Source organism: Siphateles boraxobius, unplaced genomic scaffold (assembly GCF_051911475.1).
Source record: "Siphateles boraxobius isolate OS27281-9 unplaced genomic scaffold, OSU_SipBor_1 24, whole genome shotgun sequence".
NCBI lineage: Eukaryota > Metazoa > Chordata > Actinopteri > Cypriniformes > Leuciscidae > Siphateles > Siphateles boraxobius.
This window is the reverse complement of record NW_027508855.1, coordinates 3,707,885-3,727,562: the sequence shown is the minus strand read 5'-3', so window position 1 is coordinate 3,727,562 and position 19,678 is coordinate 3,707,885. Positions and strand designations below refer to the sequence as shown.

Below are 19,678 nucleotides of genomic sequence, written 5' to 3'. Positions count from 1 at the left end.
CTCTCCCTGGTTTTCTGTGCTCACAGCGCATTACAGATAACAGCATATGAAGACATTGCACGGAACACTGTCAGACTCAGAGCCAACATAACATGCCTTGAGCAGCTGTCACATTCGATGAATAATGAAATGAGGCAGCGTTGGCGCTGTGAGGCAAGTATGATGATGTCTGGACTGACAGAACAGGGACGTGCAACTGCACCACCAGGAACTGATTCTGCCCATCTGAGACTAGTGAACTACACTCAGTAACAGCAACTGCTTAAAAATATATATATATTCAAACATCTGAAACATATTGAAAGTATCTTTCTTTCTTTTTTGAAATTTAAATCTGGTGTTGTATTTTTTTTATTAATTAAAATAATATAACAAACATTAAGTTGTTTAAGAGCTTCTGTTAAGATTAAATGCTAACTGGTCTTCTGTTGAAGAGCCATTGCTTTGACAGTAAAACCATGGGGGAAAAAAGAGGAAGAGTTCGTCATCTCTGTGGGTGCATGGTGTCTTCTCAGTTTCAATGTGGACAGGCCTTCCTTTTATATTATGTTCAATTCCTTTTTACCTTTAAAAGTAAACATTGTAGTGGTTAAAGAGGGAAGATTTTATATATTGCTGCGGTTATGTTCTTTCCAATGGGGAAACACCATACACTTATTTCCACCAGATGATGAGCAGGAAAATCAGATTGCATGCCATCATGATATTTTTTGACACGATACACAATTGACAGCAATTGACAATGGCATGAATTCCCTGAGCCGGGCTCTGATGGCAAGACACTAGGTGGAGACAGCAGCACAGAACATTGGATAAAACCAGGTTCCCTGGTTCATTTTGTTGACAAAAAAAATGATTTTGTTTTTAGGAATAAAATGTTAAATAAATCAGGAGACTATTATATGAACAAACCCCTCTACAAAACCCTTTAGAATATAGATAGGAATAAACCGTTTGGTATGTGTACAGTGAGTGCTACTGAAAAGGAGACGTTTCTGCCTGAGAAAAAAAAAACTAATTTTGAGAAAACCGCCTTTAAAGATAAGATATAAAACTGTACAAACCTCCATGACACTTCCAGGTCTTGAAATTAAAATTTTCCATATTATCTGGTTTTCTGTGAACAAGGGACAGTGTTTGTCCAATTTAATAGCCATGCTATTTTAATTTTACTGTGATAGCCATGATAAAAGTGACAATAAACAATTTACCTGACCTTAGAAAATAAAGCAAACAAGAACATTCAAACTGTGAGCTCTACGTAAAACAAACTAGTGTATTGCATGCATGACAAAGATTGTATACAGTATACAAGTCATTATATACAAGTCATTGAGGGTTCTTTTATTCACTTGATTATGCACTTATTTAGTTGTGAGTGCGAGACAGCAGTGGGTCTCCAAAGAGAAAGCATCAAATATCAAAAGTCTCAAATTGTAAATTTGTCTAACCAATTATTTTATTTACACAAGGGTTTGTCACACTGACTCAATCCAAAACAAATGATATTCAACCATGAGATGCTTTACATAAGACAAGACTACATTTTCTTAAAAGAAGCCTAGAAATCGAAACACACAAAACTGCAAATTGGAAAATCCTTTAAAATGACCTTTATAAAAGCGGCAAACAAGAAAAACAACAAAACTAAGTCATATAACCAGCACAGGCCCATTTTACACATGTTTAGGTCAGTCTTTTGCCATTTGATGAGTCATCTACCTCCATTGCTGCTCTCTAGTGGCTGGAGCGTCCAGTCTCTGTCAGACAGGGGTCGTTGGGGTGGAAGGGGTGGGAGGCACAGTAACAGGATGAAGGCCTAAATCCAGAGAGGGGGCTTCCTCTGGTTCAGGGGGGCTTTTCTTAGAAGCCTCAAGCTTCTCCTTCAACAGGGTGTACAGTTCTTTCACTGACTCACTGCTCTGTAATAACATGAATTAAGATTCAGTTACTGTAAGATTTCTGAACAAGAGAATCAGTACAGAGACAGCTTTTATCATTTATGAACCAGCGTTGTTATTGTCAACTAGAACTAAAAACTATTAAAAATAATTAGAAAGTAATTGAAATAAAATGAAATATAAATATTAGATGAAAAACGTAAATTTAAACAAAAACTTTAATGAAAATTTGAAAGCTTATCTTAGCAGCTAATTGAAATCAATTAAATCTGAAGTACTACATTTATTAAAATTATAAAATAACATTATTTTAAAGCTAAATCGAAATATGTAAATAACAAATAAAAATACAAAAAGTGCATAACATTACCAAAATAAACTGAAATTAAAATGAAAATATAAAAACAAAAGCTAATTCAAAATATTAATTAATACTATAACAGTATATAAATCATACAAAATTCATACTGTGAACAAAAGTGGATGAGGTGCCACCTAGTGACCGTTAAACATTAAAACAAACTTGGCCTCATTTACTTTCTAATGCATGTCCCTAGTCTTATGAATGATTCATCAGTGTTCATCAGATTCATGTTGTTCCAAAGAAAAAAAGACAACGTTTTTGTAATCTTTTTATTGATTTAGCAAACTCACATTGAGTCTGTTTCCTTTAAAATACCTGTTTTGGGGGTTCAAGTGTCTTCATTAAGGTTTCCATGTAGGACGCCAGCACCTTCTGATGGAGATGGTTCAGCAAGCGAAGACTGTGTCTGTGAACGTTCTCCTTACTGCAAATGATAAGCTCAAATATACTAGAACTGTTGTGAACTTAGCCACAGTATTAACATGATTTTTTAATGAATATTTTACATTCAAACCCTGAAGAAGTTGCACTATATAATGTGATTAAAAAAGATAATAGACCTAGAGAAAGATGTGAGGAGGAAGTTGTCAAAGACAGCAGTGCAGAACTCCTCTGATCCAAATTCATCAGAGAGCAGAGTTAGATGACCAGTGAGAAGATGGAGGAAGATGTCTCCAAACGCCATGTCGTTATAGGTATCCACTGCAAAAACACACACACAGATCAGTCTTTGTGCAGCATTGCCATTATTATCTATTAATCCACTGTATCTGACAGGAGTTTCACCCAGTCCAGGCAGAAGCCGTTGTAAAGCATTTTTATTCCTCTGCTTAGCGATATGAAGCGCATAATAAAGACCGATCTCACATGCCACCCTGTTTTCCTGTATATACCTACACAAAGCAAAAAGACCATCCATTTTAGAAAGAATTAAGCACTTGCTGAATATGCTGGGTTGAGGAGTGGCATGAGATGGTGCAGATACCTGGAGAAGGTTTCAGGCAGGGTGGTGGGGTACGTGAGAGAGGTCTTCTCCTCACTTGGTAGTTTCTGCTCCACAGTGAAAGTGTAGTCATCCACCACTATTGACATCATGGCAGGCAGAAAGCGTGTTACCACCTCCAAATCCTGATGGTGAACAATACCAGCCTTGTTTAATTGTGCAAACCCATTTGTACAAATCCACAAACATTAGACTTGGGTTTATTGAAGAATGCAGAGAGTTGAGTAGACACGACCAAAACACATCCCTGAAGTGTCAGCAGAGATTGTGTCAACTAGATTCTCCCCTGTGAAGTGGCACTGATCTTCCACAAACTCGTCTCCATACCGGCGAGATGACTCCGATCTTCAACCAGATGGAACTGGATAAATATTCTGAATGTTCCGATCCAATCTGACTTCTGGCCTGTAATGGTTCCTGAATCATAATCATACACTGTTCGTTCGTTGGCCAGAGGAGAACTGGCCCCCGACTGAGCCTGGTTTCTCCCAAGGTTTTTTTCTCCATTCTGTCACCTGATGGAGCTTTGGTTCATTGCCACTGTCGCCTTTGGCTTGCTTAGTTGGGGACACTTAATATTTAAAAATATTATTGATCTGCCTGCATTGACAACATCTGAGAACTGAACTGAGCTGGATGATGACATCACTGTTTTCTCCAGAGCGGCTGTACAGATAAATTAACTAAAATAATAACTTTTTTACAACAGAAATGAACCATCACTGAACTTACTTAAGTTGGACTTTGTCACTATTTTCTTCTAGAGCTGCTGTACAGCCGAAACAAACTTTGTTTCATTATTTTCCTGTTATCACTGTAAAGCTGCTTTGAAACAATCTGTATTGTAAAAAGCGTTATATAAATAAAGGTGACTTGACTTGATTACTATTAGCGAGCCAAATTAATATCTGATTTTGTAATTTATTCACTAAACCTTCACATTGTAAGACTTTTTTGTAACATCAAGATAACATTTTGGTATGGGCTATATATATATATATATATATATATATATATATATATAAATAAAGGTGACTTGAACATACCATTCGGGGCTCTTTGAAAACCTGGCTGTCAATCATGTCCCAGGCGCCCTGGCCAAGAGAAAGCATCCGCAGCAGGAGGAGAAGTTCAGGGCTGTCCTGTACATAAACAAAGATTGTTTGGTTATGTGCTTTTCTCAATTTTGTTCTTTTTATATACAGGTCCTTCTCAAAAAATTAGCATATTGTGATAAAGTTCATTATTTTCCATAATGTAATGATAAAAATTAAACTTTCATATATTTTAGATTCATTGCACACCAACTGAAATATTTCAGGTCTTTTATTGTTTTAATACTGATGATTTTGGCATACAGCTCATGAAAACCCAAAATTCCTATCTCAAAAAATTAGCATATTTCATCCGACCAATAAAAGAAGTGTTTTTAATACAAAAAAAGTCAACCTTCGAATAATTATGTTCATTTATGCACTCAATACTTGGTCGGGAATCCTTTTGCAGAAATGACTGCTTCAATGCGGCGTGGCATGGAGGCAATCAGCCTGTGGCACTGCTGAGGTGTTATGGAGGCCCAGGATGCTTCGATAGCGGCCTTAAGCTCATCCAGAGTGTTGGGTCTTGCGTCTCTCAACTTTCTCTTCACAATATCCCACAGATTCTCTATGGGGTTCAGGTCAGGAGAGTAATACCATGGTCAGTAAACCAATACCAGTGGTTTTGACACTGTGAGCAGGTGCTGAAAAATGAAATCTTCATCTCCATAAAGCTTTTCGGCAGATGGAAGCATGAAGTGCTCCAAAATCTCCTGATAGCTAGCTGCATTGACCCTGCCCTTGATAAAACACAGTGGACCAACACCAGCAGCTGACACGGCACCCCAGACCATCACTGACTGTAGGTACTTGACACTGGACTTCAGGCATTTTGGCATTTCCTTCTCCCCAGTCTTCCTCCAGACTCTGGCACCTTGATTTCCGAATGACATGCAAAATTTGCTTTCATCCGAAAAAAGTACTTTGGACCACTGAGCAACAGTCCAGTGCTGCTTCTCTGTAGCCCAGTTCAGGCGCTTCTGCCGCTGTTTCTGGTTCAAAAGTGGCTTGACCTGGGAATGTGGCACCTGTAGCCCATTTCCTGCACACGCCTGTGCACGGTGGCTCTGGATGTTTCTACTCCAGACTCAGTCCACTGCTTCCGCAGGTCCCCCAAGGTCTGGAATCGGTCCTTCTCCACAATATTCCTCAGGGTCCGGTCACCTCTTCTCGTTGTGCAGCGTTTTTTGCCACACTTTTTCCTTCCCACAGACTTCCCACTGAGGTGCCTTGATACAGCACTCTGGGAACAGCCTATTTGTGCATAAATTTCTCTCTGTGTCTTACCCTATTGCTTGAGGGTGTCAATGATGGCCTTCTGGACAGCAGTCAGAATCAGAATCAGAAAGAGCTTTATTGCCAAGTGTGCTTGCACACACAAGGAATTTGTTTTGGTACTGAGGCTTCCAGTGGACATATATATACAAATACAAGTACAACATGAAACATAATACTACAAATTATAAGAATAAAAAAAATAAAAATATATGAGAATAAAACTATCACAGTTGGGTTTAGTCAGAATAGATATTTTCAGATTTACAGATTATGAACCTATTTACAGTGTTTTGAATATTATAAATAAATAAATCTATATACAAGTATCACCTGAGTTGTAGGATATTGCACTAAACAGTGGGAGTATTGCACTTACAGGCATATGCCTTGGGAGGAGTGTTAACTGTTCAGGAGGGAAATGGCCTGTGGGAAGAAACTGTTCCTGTGCCGAGATGTTCTTGTGGCCAGTGATCTGAGTCTCCGTCTTGACGGTAACAGTTCAAACAGGTGGTGTCCAGGGTGAGTGGAGTCTGTGATGATTTTACCTGCTCTCTTCCTCACTCTGGAAGAGTACAGGTCCTGGAGGTTTGGCAGGGGGGCACCAATGATCCTCTCCGCAGTCCGGACTGTCCGTTGTAGTCTCCTGATGTCTGATTTGGTAGCTGACCCAAACCAGACAGTGATGGAAGCGCACAAGACAGACTCAATGACGGCTGAGTAGAACTGAATCAGCAGATCCTGTGGCAGGTTGAACTTCCTCAGCTGGCGAAGGAAGTACAGTCTCTGCTGGGCCTTTTTCACAGTGGAGTCAATGTGATTGTCCCACTTCAGGTGGTGACTTGGAGTTGGTGATGTTCCTCAGGCCATTCCAGACTGATGATGGGTCGTTGGATGAAAACTGGTTTTTCAGTTTATCAGAGTAGTTCCTTTTAGCAACTCTGATCTCCTTTGTCAATCTGTTTCTGGCCTGGTTATACAAGGTTTTATCCCCACTTCTGTAAGCATCCTCTTTGGCATGACGAAGGTGTTTGAGTTTCCCAGTAAACCATGGTTTATCATTAGTGAATGGTAAGAATGTCCTGGTAGGAATGCATGTATCCTCACAGAAACTTATATATGATGTTACAGTATCTGTGAGCTCATCCAGATCATTGGTAGCAGCTTCAAAAACAGTCCAATCAGTGCAATCAAAGCAGGCCTGTAGATTCTGCTCTGCTTCATTAGTCCATCTTTTTACAGTCCTTATTACAGGTTTAGCTGATTTCAGTTTCTGCCTGTAGGTCGGTATGAGATGAACCAAACAGTGATCAGAGAGCCCCAAAGCTGCCCGTGGGACGGAGTGATATGCATTTCTTATTGTGGTGTAACAGTGGTCCAGTATATTACTGTCTCTGGTGGGACATGTAACGTGCTGTCTGTATTTTGGTAGTTCACGGGAAAGATTTGCTCTGTTAAAATCCCCAAGAATGATTAAAAGAGAGTCTGGGTACCTTTGTTCCGTTTCAGATATTTGTTCAGCCAGCTGTTGTAGCGCCGCGCTCACGCACGCGTCTGGAGGGATGTAAACATTCACGAGAATGAAAGAGGAAAATTCCCGAGGCGAGTAGAAGGGTTTACAGTTTATGAAATGTGCCTCTAAATTAGGAGAGCACATCTTCTTCAGTGTTGTTACATCTGAACACCAACTTTCGTTAATGTAGAAACACAATCCACCACCTCTCGTTTTCCCCGTTAGCTCCGCGATGCGATCCGCTCGGAACAGCTGGAAGCCCGGCAGATGTATTGCGTTGTCCGGTATGGCTTCACTCAGCCAGGTTTCAGTGAAGCACAAAGCAGCAGAGTTTAAAAAATCCTTGTTAGTGTGGGTGAGGAGAAGAAGTTCATCCGTTTTGTTAGGAAGGGATCGGAGATTCGCGAGATGAATGCTGGGGAGTGCAGTGCGCAGGCCGCGCTCGCGGAGTTTAACCAGCGCGCCGGCTCGCTTCCCGTGTTTGCGTCTGAACGCGCGTTTGAACAACAACGCTGCACCTCCGACGAGAATGTCCAGCAAAACGTCCGAATAATCAAAAACTGTAGAAAAGGTTTCTGGTGTGTGTTTCCTAATGTCCAGTAGTTCGTCTTTGGTGAAACTGATAGGAAAAGAATGACTAAACGCAGAACAAACGAACAAAAACAACACAATAGCTGGAGAGCTCCACAGGTCGGCAGTCTTACCCATGATTGCGGTTTTGAGTAATGAAACAGGCTGGGAGTTTTTAAAAGCCTAAGGAATCTTTTGCAGGTGTTTAGAGTTAATTAGTTGATTCAGATGATTAGGTTAATAGCTCGTTTAGAGACCCTTTTCATGAAATGCTAATTTTTTGAGATAGGAATTTTGGGTTTTCATAAGCTGTATGCCAAAATCATCAGTATTAAAACAATAAAAGACCTGAAATATTTCTGTTGGTGTGGAATGAATCTAAAATATATGAAAGTTTAATTTTTATCATTACGTTATGGAAAATAATGAACTTTATCACAATATGCTAATTTTTTGAGAAGGACCTGTATATATTTCTATTAATTAATTTTTATTTCAGTTTTCGTAACTTTAACTTATTTTAGTTAGTTGGCAAGGCAACATTACCAAAATTAATTTAAGTTTTTCAAGTTCTTCATTTAAGTTTTTCATTTAATTTGTATATTTTATTTAATTCCAAATACCAAAAATGATTTTTAATAGATTTAGTTAAAGTTAGGGTAGGCAGTTTCAGGGAGGCTAGCGATAGCAAGCTAGCTTTGAATGCATGAGATCCCACCCTCCCCAGATCGCCTCTAAACCCATGCCTCCTTCAAAACATATGAACATACACGAGAGTCTGCAAAGCGTCACGAGAGACGGCATTAAATTACCAATTTAAAGAGCTCTTAATTGTCTCTGCATATCCTCATGAAATGGGCAGACGTATGGGAATACGAAAGGTTGAGAGTCAGGTAGGACCAAAATTCGGTCCAAATGCAATGATTGGACAAACATTTTTTGGTCCTGAGAATTCCACAGAAGATATACAGTATGTACAGTTTATAATATTTAGACCACTTCTATTATTGCTATCAGGATGTGAAGAGAGTTTCAACCAGTATAACAAAAAGTATTTATAAAAAACATTACCTACCCTACCTTTAAGAAAAACAACACTGTAGTACACTATTAGCGAATGAAAGGGCATAGACAGTTATTTTTGCAGCTGAATTTGTTGCATATGCATTTGTAGAAGTTTCCCTTTCAGTTGAAATAAATCACGCAGGGTGATTTACAAAGATTTGAGGTAGTCAATTTACTGGTACTTTCACCACTATTAATGCCCCAAAAAAGTCTGTCTTAACCTTTTTTGCACTTCACATGGTTGCAATTGTTACGAAAATTCGATAGACACTTTTATGGGTTTGAGGTTTCAAACCAATTAGCCATGTTTAGTAAATCAGGTCATAAATCAGTACAAACAAAAGATGCCTGTAGACCTAAAATCAACAATGGAGTTGGAGTTCTTACTCTGGGCAGGGCGTCCTGGCTCAATAGCTCCTGAAGGTTCCTCACAGTGCTCAAAACTAGAGTGTTACAGGCAAATGGATCACAGAGGATCATCGACAGGTCACTGTGAGAAACAGAGACAGAGAGAGTTACATTTTTATGGTTTTATGGCTTTATCTGAAAGAATATTTCAATATCGTACCCCAACACTTGTTCCTGCCCTTTCTTCACACCATCCAGGAAGCCTTGCAACTCGCGAGCCCGTTTAGCATCCACAAACTTTTCCCTGATGCAGGCATCCAAACACCAAGAAAACTATAAAAGGATAAGGGCAAACATAAATATAGAGTGTTTTTGGGTGCAGACAATTTGAAAGAGGTCATCCCTATGGTAGATGATCACAAATTGCAATAGTTCAAAACAGTTTTTGAATGTTTATAGATATACATATTTTAATCATAAACAATAAAAAGATGCTGATTGCTGGTCTGACTTCCAGAAAGTGTTGAGCTCCTGTAACTGTTTTTGTAACAGATATTTAGATCATTTTGTTCAACCTTGTGACATGGAAGGACCCTACAAACGGTGTTCAATAATCATGATGTTGCCGTTGAAAGGGTGTGTTGTAAATTACAGATGGGAAACTGGTTCCACACCTTGTGACAGGGGTCGACTGAACAGATCTCACTGATGTCGAGGTCATGAAGGGACATGAGCAGCTCAGCACGTAGGGTGCAGTAGTGCACATTTCGTGTGCGCAGGAACAGCGTCCGCAGGAACTGTAGTACCATATCGTAGAGCTTCACGTTCTTCCCAATCATCTGAGTCAGCTTCAGCACCACCTAATGAAAAATCACAGTTTCATTGTTGACATAAAGATGCAACAAGAGGACAGTGTTTGTTTGTTGTTCCACTGCAAACGTAATTACCAAAACCCAAGTTTGCTAAAAAAAAATAAAAAAAATAAAGAATAAATAAAGATAAAATAATATAAAGAAGAAAAAAAAAATAAGCATCTTAAAATAACATTGACACAACATTACATTACCATCAAATGAACACTAAATTACCATGATACTAAAGTATGTTAGAATTATCAGAACACAAGATTAATGTTAAAGAAATGTTATGATAACATTGATACAACATTATATAAACATTAAAGTAACACTATTTTATAACTTATATTCACATTCAAAATTAACTTTAAAATGTCTTAAATGTTTTAGAATTTCAGAAGAAAAAAAAACATTAATGCTAACACCATTTTCAAATGTAATAAGATTCATTATCCAAATGGTCAAAATTAATTCAAAAATATGAATAGCTTAAGAGCGAAAAAAAACAACACCTGGCACTTACCTCACCCTGTCGCCGTGTTTTGGGTGAAGGACTGAAAAAGTTGTGAAGGATGGAGAGGTCGTTGCTAAAAAGAGCCGTCTCCTTCTCCACAATATACTGTTTCAAGAGCGGAGACACCTCGTCCCCAAAGAGAGCCTGATTGTCCTGCCAAATCTGCCGTTTCACCTCCACAGAACAGACTTTGTACAGCTCTTTATCGGCCATAACCTGCTTCAGCTTCTTCTCAGGCACCTGCATGAGCATTCAAACAGAAACTTGAACACATTTAAAATTGTTATAAAATTATAAACTTTACACAAACAAATGAAAAAAAAAAAACCAAGGCTGAAAAGATCTGCAAAATAAGCTTTGAAATTAGTCTGTATACTGAGATATCTTGAAATGTATCTGTCACTTGAGTACCAGAGAGTAACAAGTCAGAGCACAGAACACATTTATACCTTTGGCAAATGTTTTAGCACTTGCATGACAACGGGCTGTATGGACGGCATCTTCACCAATGGGAAACTTTTCTCAAGAAGTTCTTCCAGCTTTACGTATCTGTGTGAATTTAGGGGATGCATTAGTATGATTTAAGATCCCCTGCACAAAGGAATGGATTGAAATCAAAACTTTCCATTCACCTGTCCTCCTCCTTGCCCTCGGCAATGGTGGCAACGCGCTCCATCAGCTTGTCTCGAAGCTCATCAAACACTGACTGATGAAACTCCAGCCGCGGAGTCCCGTGAAGATCTAGGAAAGGCAATGCAGACTGTAGGGTTGGCAACAATATGCCATTTTCCGCCTGTAAATGATAATACAGTTACAATAAAACACAGTAAAATTAACTAATATCGTTTTTATAGATAAATAAGTGTTACTAGTACTTTTTTTTAAATTACTATTAAGGAACCAAATAGTGAGTAGTATCAGTTTCAAAGTCACTACCGGTATTAACTATTCATGAAATACTACTTATTGTTTTCAGTAGTGACCAGTATCTATTAAATTCTGATATATTACATAGACACTAGTACTTATTCTTTTGTAGCTAGTCACTATCCCAACAGCAACAGATAAGTATTTTATTGTTAATGGTCTCAAATTCAAATGTTTGCCAATGTAAACTTGTATGAATGTAAAGTAATGATACAATGTAAAGAACACTTTTAAAAAAAGAGTTCTTATTTTGTACGCATTTATATAGCCTATTAGTAATTATAATAGGCTATACTTAAAACAATATATTTAAGTGCAAAATGAAGATGTTTTTGGACACTTAATTACAATGAAATAGCAATTTGTTGAACATTAGAGTGACTTTTTTTACCCACTTAAGTAGAACTTAAGTACGTTTGAATGTAATTATAAGTTCATATTTACCTTTATTATCTCTGAAATATGGTTAAAATGTACTGCCAAATGCACTGACAAAGTGACAAGCTATTGTCATGTATTTAAATATATTTGTAATTGCACATTTGTAATGATGAATTAGTACATTAAAATATATTAACTTAAAATGAAATATTAAATAACATACTAAGTTAAAATTGTAATCACTTTAAATGTGCTTTAATATGTTAGTCAACACATCAAAAAAGGGCACTTCTTTAAAACAGAACAAAAACTTTAAAACAATGATTTAGAATGTTCTTTAAAGTAAAACGTGTAATGTGACATTATTAGAAAGCACCAGCACACGTTTTAAAAGTGTACTCAAGTGTGTTTGAAACAGTCATTAAAGTGTGCTCTTTTTAGATACACTTAAGTGCCTCTTTTATTTCATTCATATTATATTATCTGCACATTTTATAATGTACTTTTACATTCAATTGTAAAAGTGAGCATTCAATTTTAACAATTTTCTTTTTCACAAGGGTGTTCACTAGGTTGTGGTACTTATTCCATATTGGATTACTAACTAGTAATTAAAAGTAGTATACTAGTATTAATAGATATTAGTTAGTCGGCGCAACTGGATAACTGCTAAATCGACTTGTCACAGGTTGTGTCTGTCATATGACAATTCAAACTGAAAGCGACGACAGAAACTAGATCCCTCCCATTATAATCAATGAAAATTACGCTTGCATGCGAGCGAAGTGCTTATGTCTAATGCAAAAGATTTGAACACTGTGGATATTTTAGAGACACAGAACCTGACCTGAAACTGGTCGATGGCTTTCAGAGGTTCTGTACAGTTAGTGAGAGTTTCTTTCAGATCTTCTCCATTGGATATTCCCAGCTCAGGTAACCCTGCGAACATTTTGAGACGCTCTCTCTAATTTAACTCTCCACTATGAAAAAAGAAAGAAATTCATTGACAACAGAAATACCACTAATGTTGGCTAGATTTGCATTGTTCGTTGTTTTCTGTATTCGCACACTTCCTAACTGTGCAACATCATCAGTTGCAACGTCAACAGACTCCCTGATACATCGTAAAAGGTTCCGCCTCACAAACGTTCCTAGCTGGGCTTTAGGCGTCAAATTTCTGCCCTTTAATACTAAAAGAAAAAACCTTATCATTGAAACCCCGTATTAAAATACTAGTTTGTAAGACTTTGAGCCTCTGTCATTTCAATTTTTGCTTCGTGAAAAAAGGTCAACATAACCTTTGCAATGATAGAATTTTAATGAAAAGTGCAATGCGATTGTTAAACATTATTAGGCCTAAGCCTAGGCCTACTGACGGTTTACAAATTCTGATTTTTGCTAAATAAATCTTTGGACGCTCCTCTGTTCAGCTAATTGAGGATCAGAAACTAAGATGTTTAAAAAAAATCACTTTTCCACACTCCCAAAAGTCATTAATAAGTTAAGCAAAGCAGTTTAAAGACCAGATGCCAGTTGCATAAAATAAACTAATCTAATCTAATTATTTTCTTCAAGACTGGTCATAACTTTTTTTTTATTATGTCAGGTACATAAAAGGTAGAATGGTCCAACTTAGTGGCTTTCTTTATGCAACTGGCCTCAGATTTCTGGAATTAGTGCATGTGCTGTTTCCTTTTCTTTTCTTTTTTACCAGTCTTTACAAATAACACATATTAGGTAGGACTAAATGTGATAAACTCACCTTGAAATCAAATTTTTAAATTTTTGGTGTTTCTGTGGAATATTTATTAGAATATGAAATAAATTATCCAGGGCTCGACATTAAGCCTTTTCGACCGTCTTAATGAGCGAGTCATTGATTGATTCATTCAAATGATTCGTTCAAACGACTGATTCATTCAAGAATGATGGGTCATTGAATCTTTGACTCAACCGATTCGTTCACAATGCTAAATCATTCGCGGCTGAAACAACAAAAACAGTCAATATTGCATAAAATGTTGACTTAATTTTAACTGTTTATTGAACTTTTGTATGAAACCAATGTCACATTTTCAGTCGTGATTGTAGGCTATTCAGGAAAACAGCACTCGTGTGATGTTGCTTAACTGTATCATATGTTAAAAATATAAAAACTCCACATTTTGAATTTTTACAGTAGCCTATTGTTCACTGAGTTTCTTTTGTGTGAGCTACACTCATTTGTTTAATTTCTCCAGTAGGGGTAACATCTCTGGGTTGCTCGAGCGTCAATAGCACAACATTACCGTCAGTAGCCTAATATATCCACTGTCAATTGCAACTTAATGTAATAAAATCAGAATTCTCTCGTTTTACGGATTCCCTATTTATTATTATTTTTTGTTATTGACGTTCTAATCTAATCTATTCGTCCCTTCAAAAAATCCACTTGTCCCGGACAAGCAGACAAGCGCTTTTTTTCTTTTTTTCTCAAAGAATGTACCTTCATAGGCCTAATCTTTAATCAAAAGAACCTTTCATCACTCCTGCTGTCCTGCAACATCTTATCTCTGATTACGTGTTTACTGGCGCGATCGAGGGCGGGACTACTCACTGACATTGAATATTTTCATCTGTTTCTTGAATAAAAAAAATAAAAAACACGATATCACAGCGATAGCTAACCACAACCATCCATTCAATTACAGATGGACAAAAAAAATAAGTCCTGCACTATATTATTTCTTGTTCAAGAAGACGTTTGACTCAAATAGCAGTCACAGCCTAGGCCTATATCTCAACTACCACAACTTTAACAGTGTTAGACATATTTAATTAATCACATAATTCAGAACTTCACATAATCTTCATGAATTTTACAGAAAATCATATTACAAATTTAAAAGGTCAATAGGCCTACAAACGTTTAGTGTGCATCCTTACTGCTTATTTCTTAAGGACAGAAAAACTCTTTAGAGCATAATGATCAAGGGTAACAACATCATTTAGTAGTATTCCTTTGGTAGAATCGCATCAGAAAAAATATAGTAGCTATAAGAAGGGCTGAAAAGAGGAAAATAGCAGCATGCCAGGCATCTGGGCGCAGTGCTTTTCTCAGTAACGGTAACGCATTTTCAGCAGGCAGCAAGTTGCTTAAACTTAGCATGTAGCTAAGGGACCAGCCAACAGAATTGTCTTCAGCCTGCAAAACCAAAGTAACATGTTGACATTGGCTCGACAGCATATGATGACTTAGCCTAAAACTGCATATAAAGCTGTCTTCCTGAGGGCTTACTTTCCCTGAAAGGAGATGTGTGGGAAGGAGTAAACATATTTTGCATCTCACAGGGAGGGAGTTAGAAAGAGATATATTGCCTGGGGGAATACTTAAAATGTAATCACATTTAAGTTTAATTTAAAACTAGGCTTAGGAATTATTAGCTCTGACCAGTCTGGTAAAATACTTGACCGTGTTGGATTGAATTCCATGAACACCTAAAACAGCTTAACAAACAATGTAAAATAAACAGAGTACTAAATGTGTTTTTATAGAGGAAAAATACAAGTTCTCTTAAAATGTAATGTTATTTGAACTCAACAGGGTGGTAACCTCCTGAAAGCTCATGTTGCAGACGACACGGACAGCGTCCTCTAAATCTGCTGTAGATGTGATGGTGATGCCTGCAGCTCTTTGGAGGAACAAATGAGTGTAGAAAAATGCAGAAAATGCCTGTGCCAAATAAGGAGAATAACTTTACAGTGTTTGATTCACAAGAAAAAAAAACGGCTTATAAGAGACATTCATTCGGTAGTCGGACCACATTGATATGTTTTTGATTCAATAAAAAATGTATTATTACTAATTAGAGTCATTCGTTAAGGAATTATACTACACTGGTTGCGCTTTGATTCACTAAACAGAACTGACTCATTTGCTTGAGAATCAGTTTACAGTGGTTGTATGTTTTTGATGCACTAAAAAGAATCGGCTCATAAGAGCCATTCATTTGGGAGTCAACCCAAACTGATTGAGCTGTATGTATATGCTGTCCGAAGCAGGCATGCCAACCAACGCAGTGATGTTGACTACTTAACAAACACAAAACCCATTCTCCGAATAGAATGGGTATGTGAACGGGGGTTTTTGTTTTACACAATTAAGATGGAATGAGCCACAAATGTGTGAGGTGGAAGTCAAACTTGCCGCCGCACATGTCCTGAACTGACATGCCCTTAAATAGTGCCCATGAGGTAGCCATACCTCTGGTAGCCCATAAAACAAATAACTTGATTACTTTCTTTCTTGTGCTTTTGTTCTGCCCAAATAGTGACGCAACACACGGACAGGGCACAAGCCTTGAAGCCGCTCATTCTCCAATGGGGAAAAAGGCTGCGGATGGAAAGCCAGTAAATCCACCTCTTTGCAGGCGCAAGCTGACTGTCTTTAGGCACAAGCGCTGGAATAGTTTTTAGAGTTACTCTTGAGTAATCCATAGCAAACTGCATACAGGAGTTATGAATCAGCTACAGAGCGCGCCGTTCCTGAGTCAGCTACAGAGAGCGCCGTTCCTGAGTCAGCTACAGAGAGCGCCGTTCCTGAGTCAGCTACAGAGAGCGCCGTTCCTGAGTCAGCTACAGAGAGCGCCTTCCTGAGTCAGCTACAGAGAGCGCCGTTCCTGAGTCAGCTACAGAGAGCGCCGTTCCTGAGTCAGCTACAGAGAGCGCCGATCCTGAGTCAGCTACAGAGAGCGCCGTTCCTGAGTCAGCTACAGAGGGCGCCGTTCCTGAGTCAGCTACAGAGGGCGCCGTTCCTGAGTCAGCTACAGAGGGCGCCGTTCCTGAGTCAGCTACAGAGGGCGCCGTTCCTGAGTCAGCTACAGAAGGCGCCGTTCCTGAGTCAGCTACAGAAGGCGCCGTTCCTGAGTCAGCTACAGAAGGCGCCGTTCCATCAGCTACAGAAGGCGCCATACCTGAGTCAGCTACAGAAGGCGCCCTTCCTGAGTCAGCTACAGAGAGCGCCGTTCCTGAGTCAGCTACAGAGAGCGCCGTTGCTGAGTCAGCTACAGAGGGCGCCGTTCCTGAGTCAGCTACAGAGGGCGCCGTTCCTGAGTCAGCTCCAGAGGGCGCCGTTCCTGAGTCAGCTACAGAGGGCGCCGTTCCTGAGTCAGCTACAGAGGGCGCCGTTCCTGAGTCAGCTCCAGAGGGCGCCGTTCCTGAGTCAGCTACAGAAGGAGCTGTTCCTGAGTCAGCTACAGAAGGAGCTGTTCCTGAGTCAGCTACAGAAGGCGCCGTTCCTGAGTCAGCTACCGAAAGCGTCGTTCCAGAGACAGCTACAGACGACGCTGTTTCCGAGGCGCAGAGGCGTTGGTTCTGAGCCGTCATCGGGGAGCTCGGTTCCTGTTTCAGCTCCACAGCTGCCCTTTACCCCTCCTCTCAGGTGTCCTGTTTTGTTACCGGTTGTTCCCCCCCGTCAAGAGTGTAAGGCCGTCTAACTCGATCCAATGGCGGTACTCGATTAGAGGTGAAGGTCTTTGCGTGTTACTGTCTTTTCTCGCGGCAAAGTATTTTTGGTTAAATGCAATACATTTTCTCATATGTATTTTCTCGTTATTTCATCTGACTCCATAAAATGATAAGGTTTTTCAATGATATCTGTGCATCATTAAATATACGTTAATGTTTGACTATTCCTTTTAACTCCAATGAAAATAAAGTCAAAGTCTGTTAGAATAATCAAATATAACAATTTATTATGTCAGGTAAATGTATTATTACAATTCCATCATCAATTGAAAGATAATCAATGCAAACCATCAAATGTTCTAGAACAAAAAGGAAAATCCTTTACCCGACACTGTATGGCTACGTGAGCTGAGAGTTCCGAGACCCTCAACCACGCGGGCTAATCTGAATACAGAAAACAGCCCTGAGCTCTCGTTGCATTTTCCTTATATAGCCAGACCTTATTTGATATGTAAAACTTGAGTTTAGTGGAAATTTACTGTATTCCCCCACCATTACTGGGGGTAGAAGTTGACCATCTGCTAAGAATAGTGGAAATTAGCATTCATGAATTTACACCTTTGGGAGTGCCTAGAGACCACATTCCTTTGTGTGCCAGTTATTCCTAAACTCTTAAAAACCTTATTACCTTTTGTTTTACTTCTTTGGGAATGAGACATTTGTACCAGTCGCACCGAGACATTTCAAATAATACCAAACATGTATAAACCTTGATGATAATCATTCACATTAAACCATATAGATTCTTGTGTGAGTTTGGGAGATCTCTGCCAGGATGAAGAATGGGGGAGAGAAATGTAGAATTAGGATGAGGGAGGTGAGACCTTCGTCTCAATAGTGCATGAGGGGGAGTTCAAATGTTAATTTCCTTTGTTTTCTCAGAGAGTGGCCCTCTCTTAAAGTCCTTACAGTTTTCCCAGTCTTACAAGAGTCATGTTCAGTCATCCACTGTACCCCCTGTCACTATCCAACCCCGGACTGTTCCACCCAAGCCTGCCCGGACCCGTCATCCGCAGCCCACGCCCTCTTCCCGAAGACCCAAGACCCCTGACCCACCTATTCACCTTCTAACTTTGTGTTTCCTCCACCGCCCTTGCCTTGTTTATTGTTTTTGATGTGTCACCCTAATCCAGTTATCGTCTTTTCTTGTATGCCTTTGTTATTTTTTGTCATGTTTTGTTGGTTCATGTCTTTGTCTCGGTCAGTCTTGTCTTGCGTTTTATGTCCCCTTGAGGAGCGTCTGGAAGCCGCTCCTTAAAGTGGGGGTTCTGTCATGATTCTGCCATCATGTCTTTGATTTTCGATATGATTAACGATATATTGCAGCCCTATCATTCATCCATTCCAGTGCAACAGTCCGGGGGATTCTTTGTGGCTTCTCCACATAACTCTCACGGATGTGGGAATAGAGGGTTTGAATGAGTTTTGATATATATTTTATGATATTTTCTATCCCTTAACCTCAACCCTACCCCTAAACACAACCCTCAAAAAACACTTTATGCATGTATTATTCTGTACATCAGGTGAAGTCACGCATAGTTGGACCCCTGTAACTCATTAGCTAGAAACAGATATATAGACAACACATGTTGAGGGTTACATCAGAATGTACCTAAAAGCAGCTGGTTAACACTCACAGCAAACATATGATTAAAAGGATATTTAAATCACTCATTCAATAAAGAAAATATTTAAGTAGAAATGCTTATCCTTGATTATCAGTCACTCATTACATATATAGTGAAGCAGCAGTGGATTCCAATCCACCCCCTTCTATAGTGGTAAGAGAAATATCACTATTTTGTGCCCTAAAAGTGCCTGGATGTCAGAGACCGTAAACTACAGAAACGCAAAACTTCTATTCAGGCATCAATCAGACATCAATCTGCCACTAGATGGCGCTAGAGCAAACACAGTTATGTTTTTTTTCTATTATTATTTTATAATCAGGAGCCATAGAAAAAATATACATTGCGAAAAGAAATTGAATTCAGCATCCTCAGTGTTTTTTTGTTTGTTTTGTTTTTTACACAAGACATTCTATAATATTCCACCATCGGGCCAATGAGGTGAAGAACTTGAACAAAGAAGTGTCTTGGCATTTCTGAGATAGAGATTTTTGTTTTATCACCATTTCCTTGAGGATGTCTGTCTACTGTATGGAATTTTTAAGGCTTCCATAGTTCCATTCGATTTATCTTAGTGTATGTGTAATGATTTAAAAGTAGAGGGGAACATTAAAGAATTTAATTATAATCCAAAAAATGTGTAGATAACTTTGTTTTTCTTTTAAAGTTATATTTTGGCCTTTTATTCCTTAATTAGATAGCACAGTGTAGATGATACAGGAAACAA

At 38.7% G+C, this 19,678-nt stretch overlaps 1 protein-coding gene and 1 long non-coding RNA gene across 2 annotated transcripts in view; one reads left to right on the top strand and one right to left on the bottom strand.

The window, feature by feature from the left end:
• Positions 1-1,441: 1,441 nt before the first annotated feature.
• On the bottom strand, positions 1,442-12,929 carry nelfb (negative elongation factor complex member B). The gene is made up of 13 exons (XM_077240823.1): positions 12,663-12,929; positions 11,140-11,300; positions 10,957-11,056; positions 10,517-10,747; positions 9,811-9,996; positions 9,357-9,469; positions 9,176-9,278; positions 4,315-4,410; positions 3,251-3,393; positions 3,052-3,158; positions 2,826-2,967; positions 2,581-2,689; positions 1,442-1,922 (listed from the first exon to the last, which is right to left on the bottom strand). The coding sequence occupies exons 1-13, from the start codon at positions 12,762-12,764 to the stop codon at positions 1,764-1,766; spliced, it is 1,752 nt and encodes a 583-aa protein (XP_077096938.1). The 5' UTR covers positions 12,765-12,929; the 3' UTR covers positions 1,442-1,763.
• LOC143748711 (uncharacterized) overlaps positions 12,609-19,678 on the top strand; it is a 12,250-nt gene continuing 5,180 nt past the window's right edge. Inside the window, exon 1 of the long non-coding RNA XR_013206832.1 lies at positions 12,609-12,748. This is a non-coding gene — a long non-coding RNA (uncharacterized LOC143748711). The remainder of the gene's footprint in view (positions 12,749-19,678) is intronic.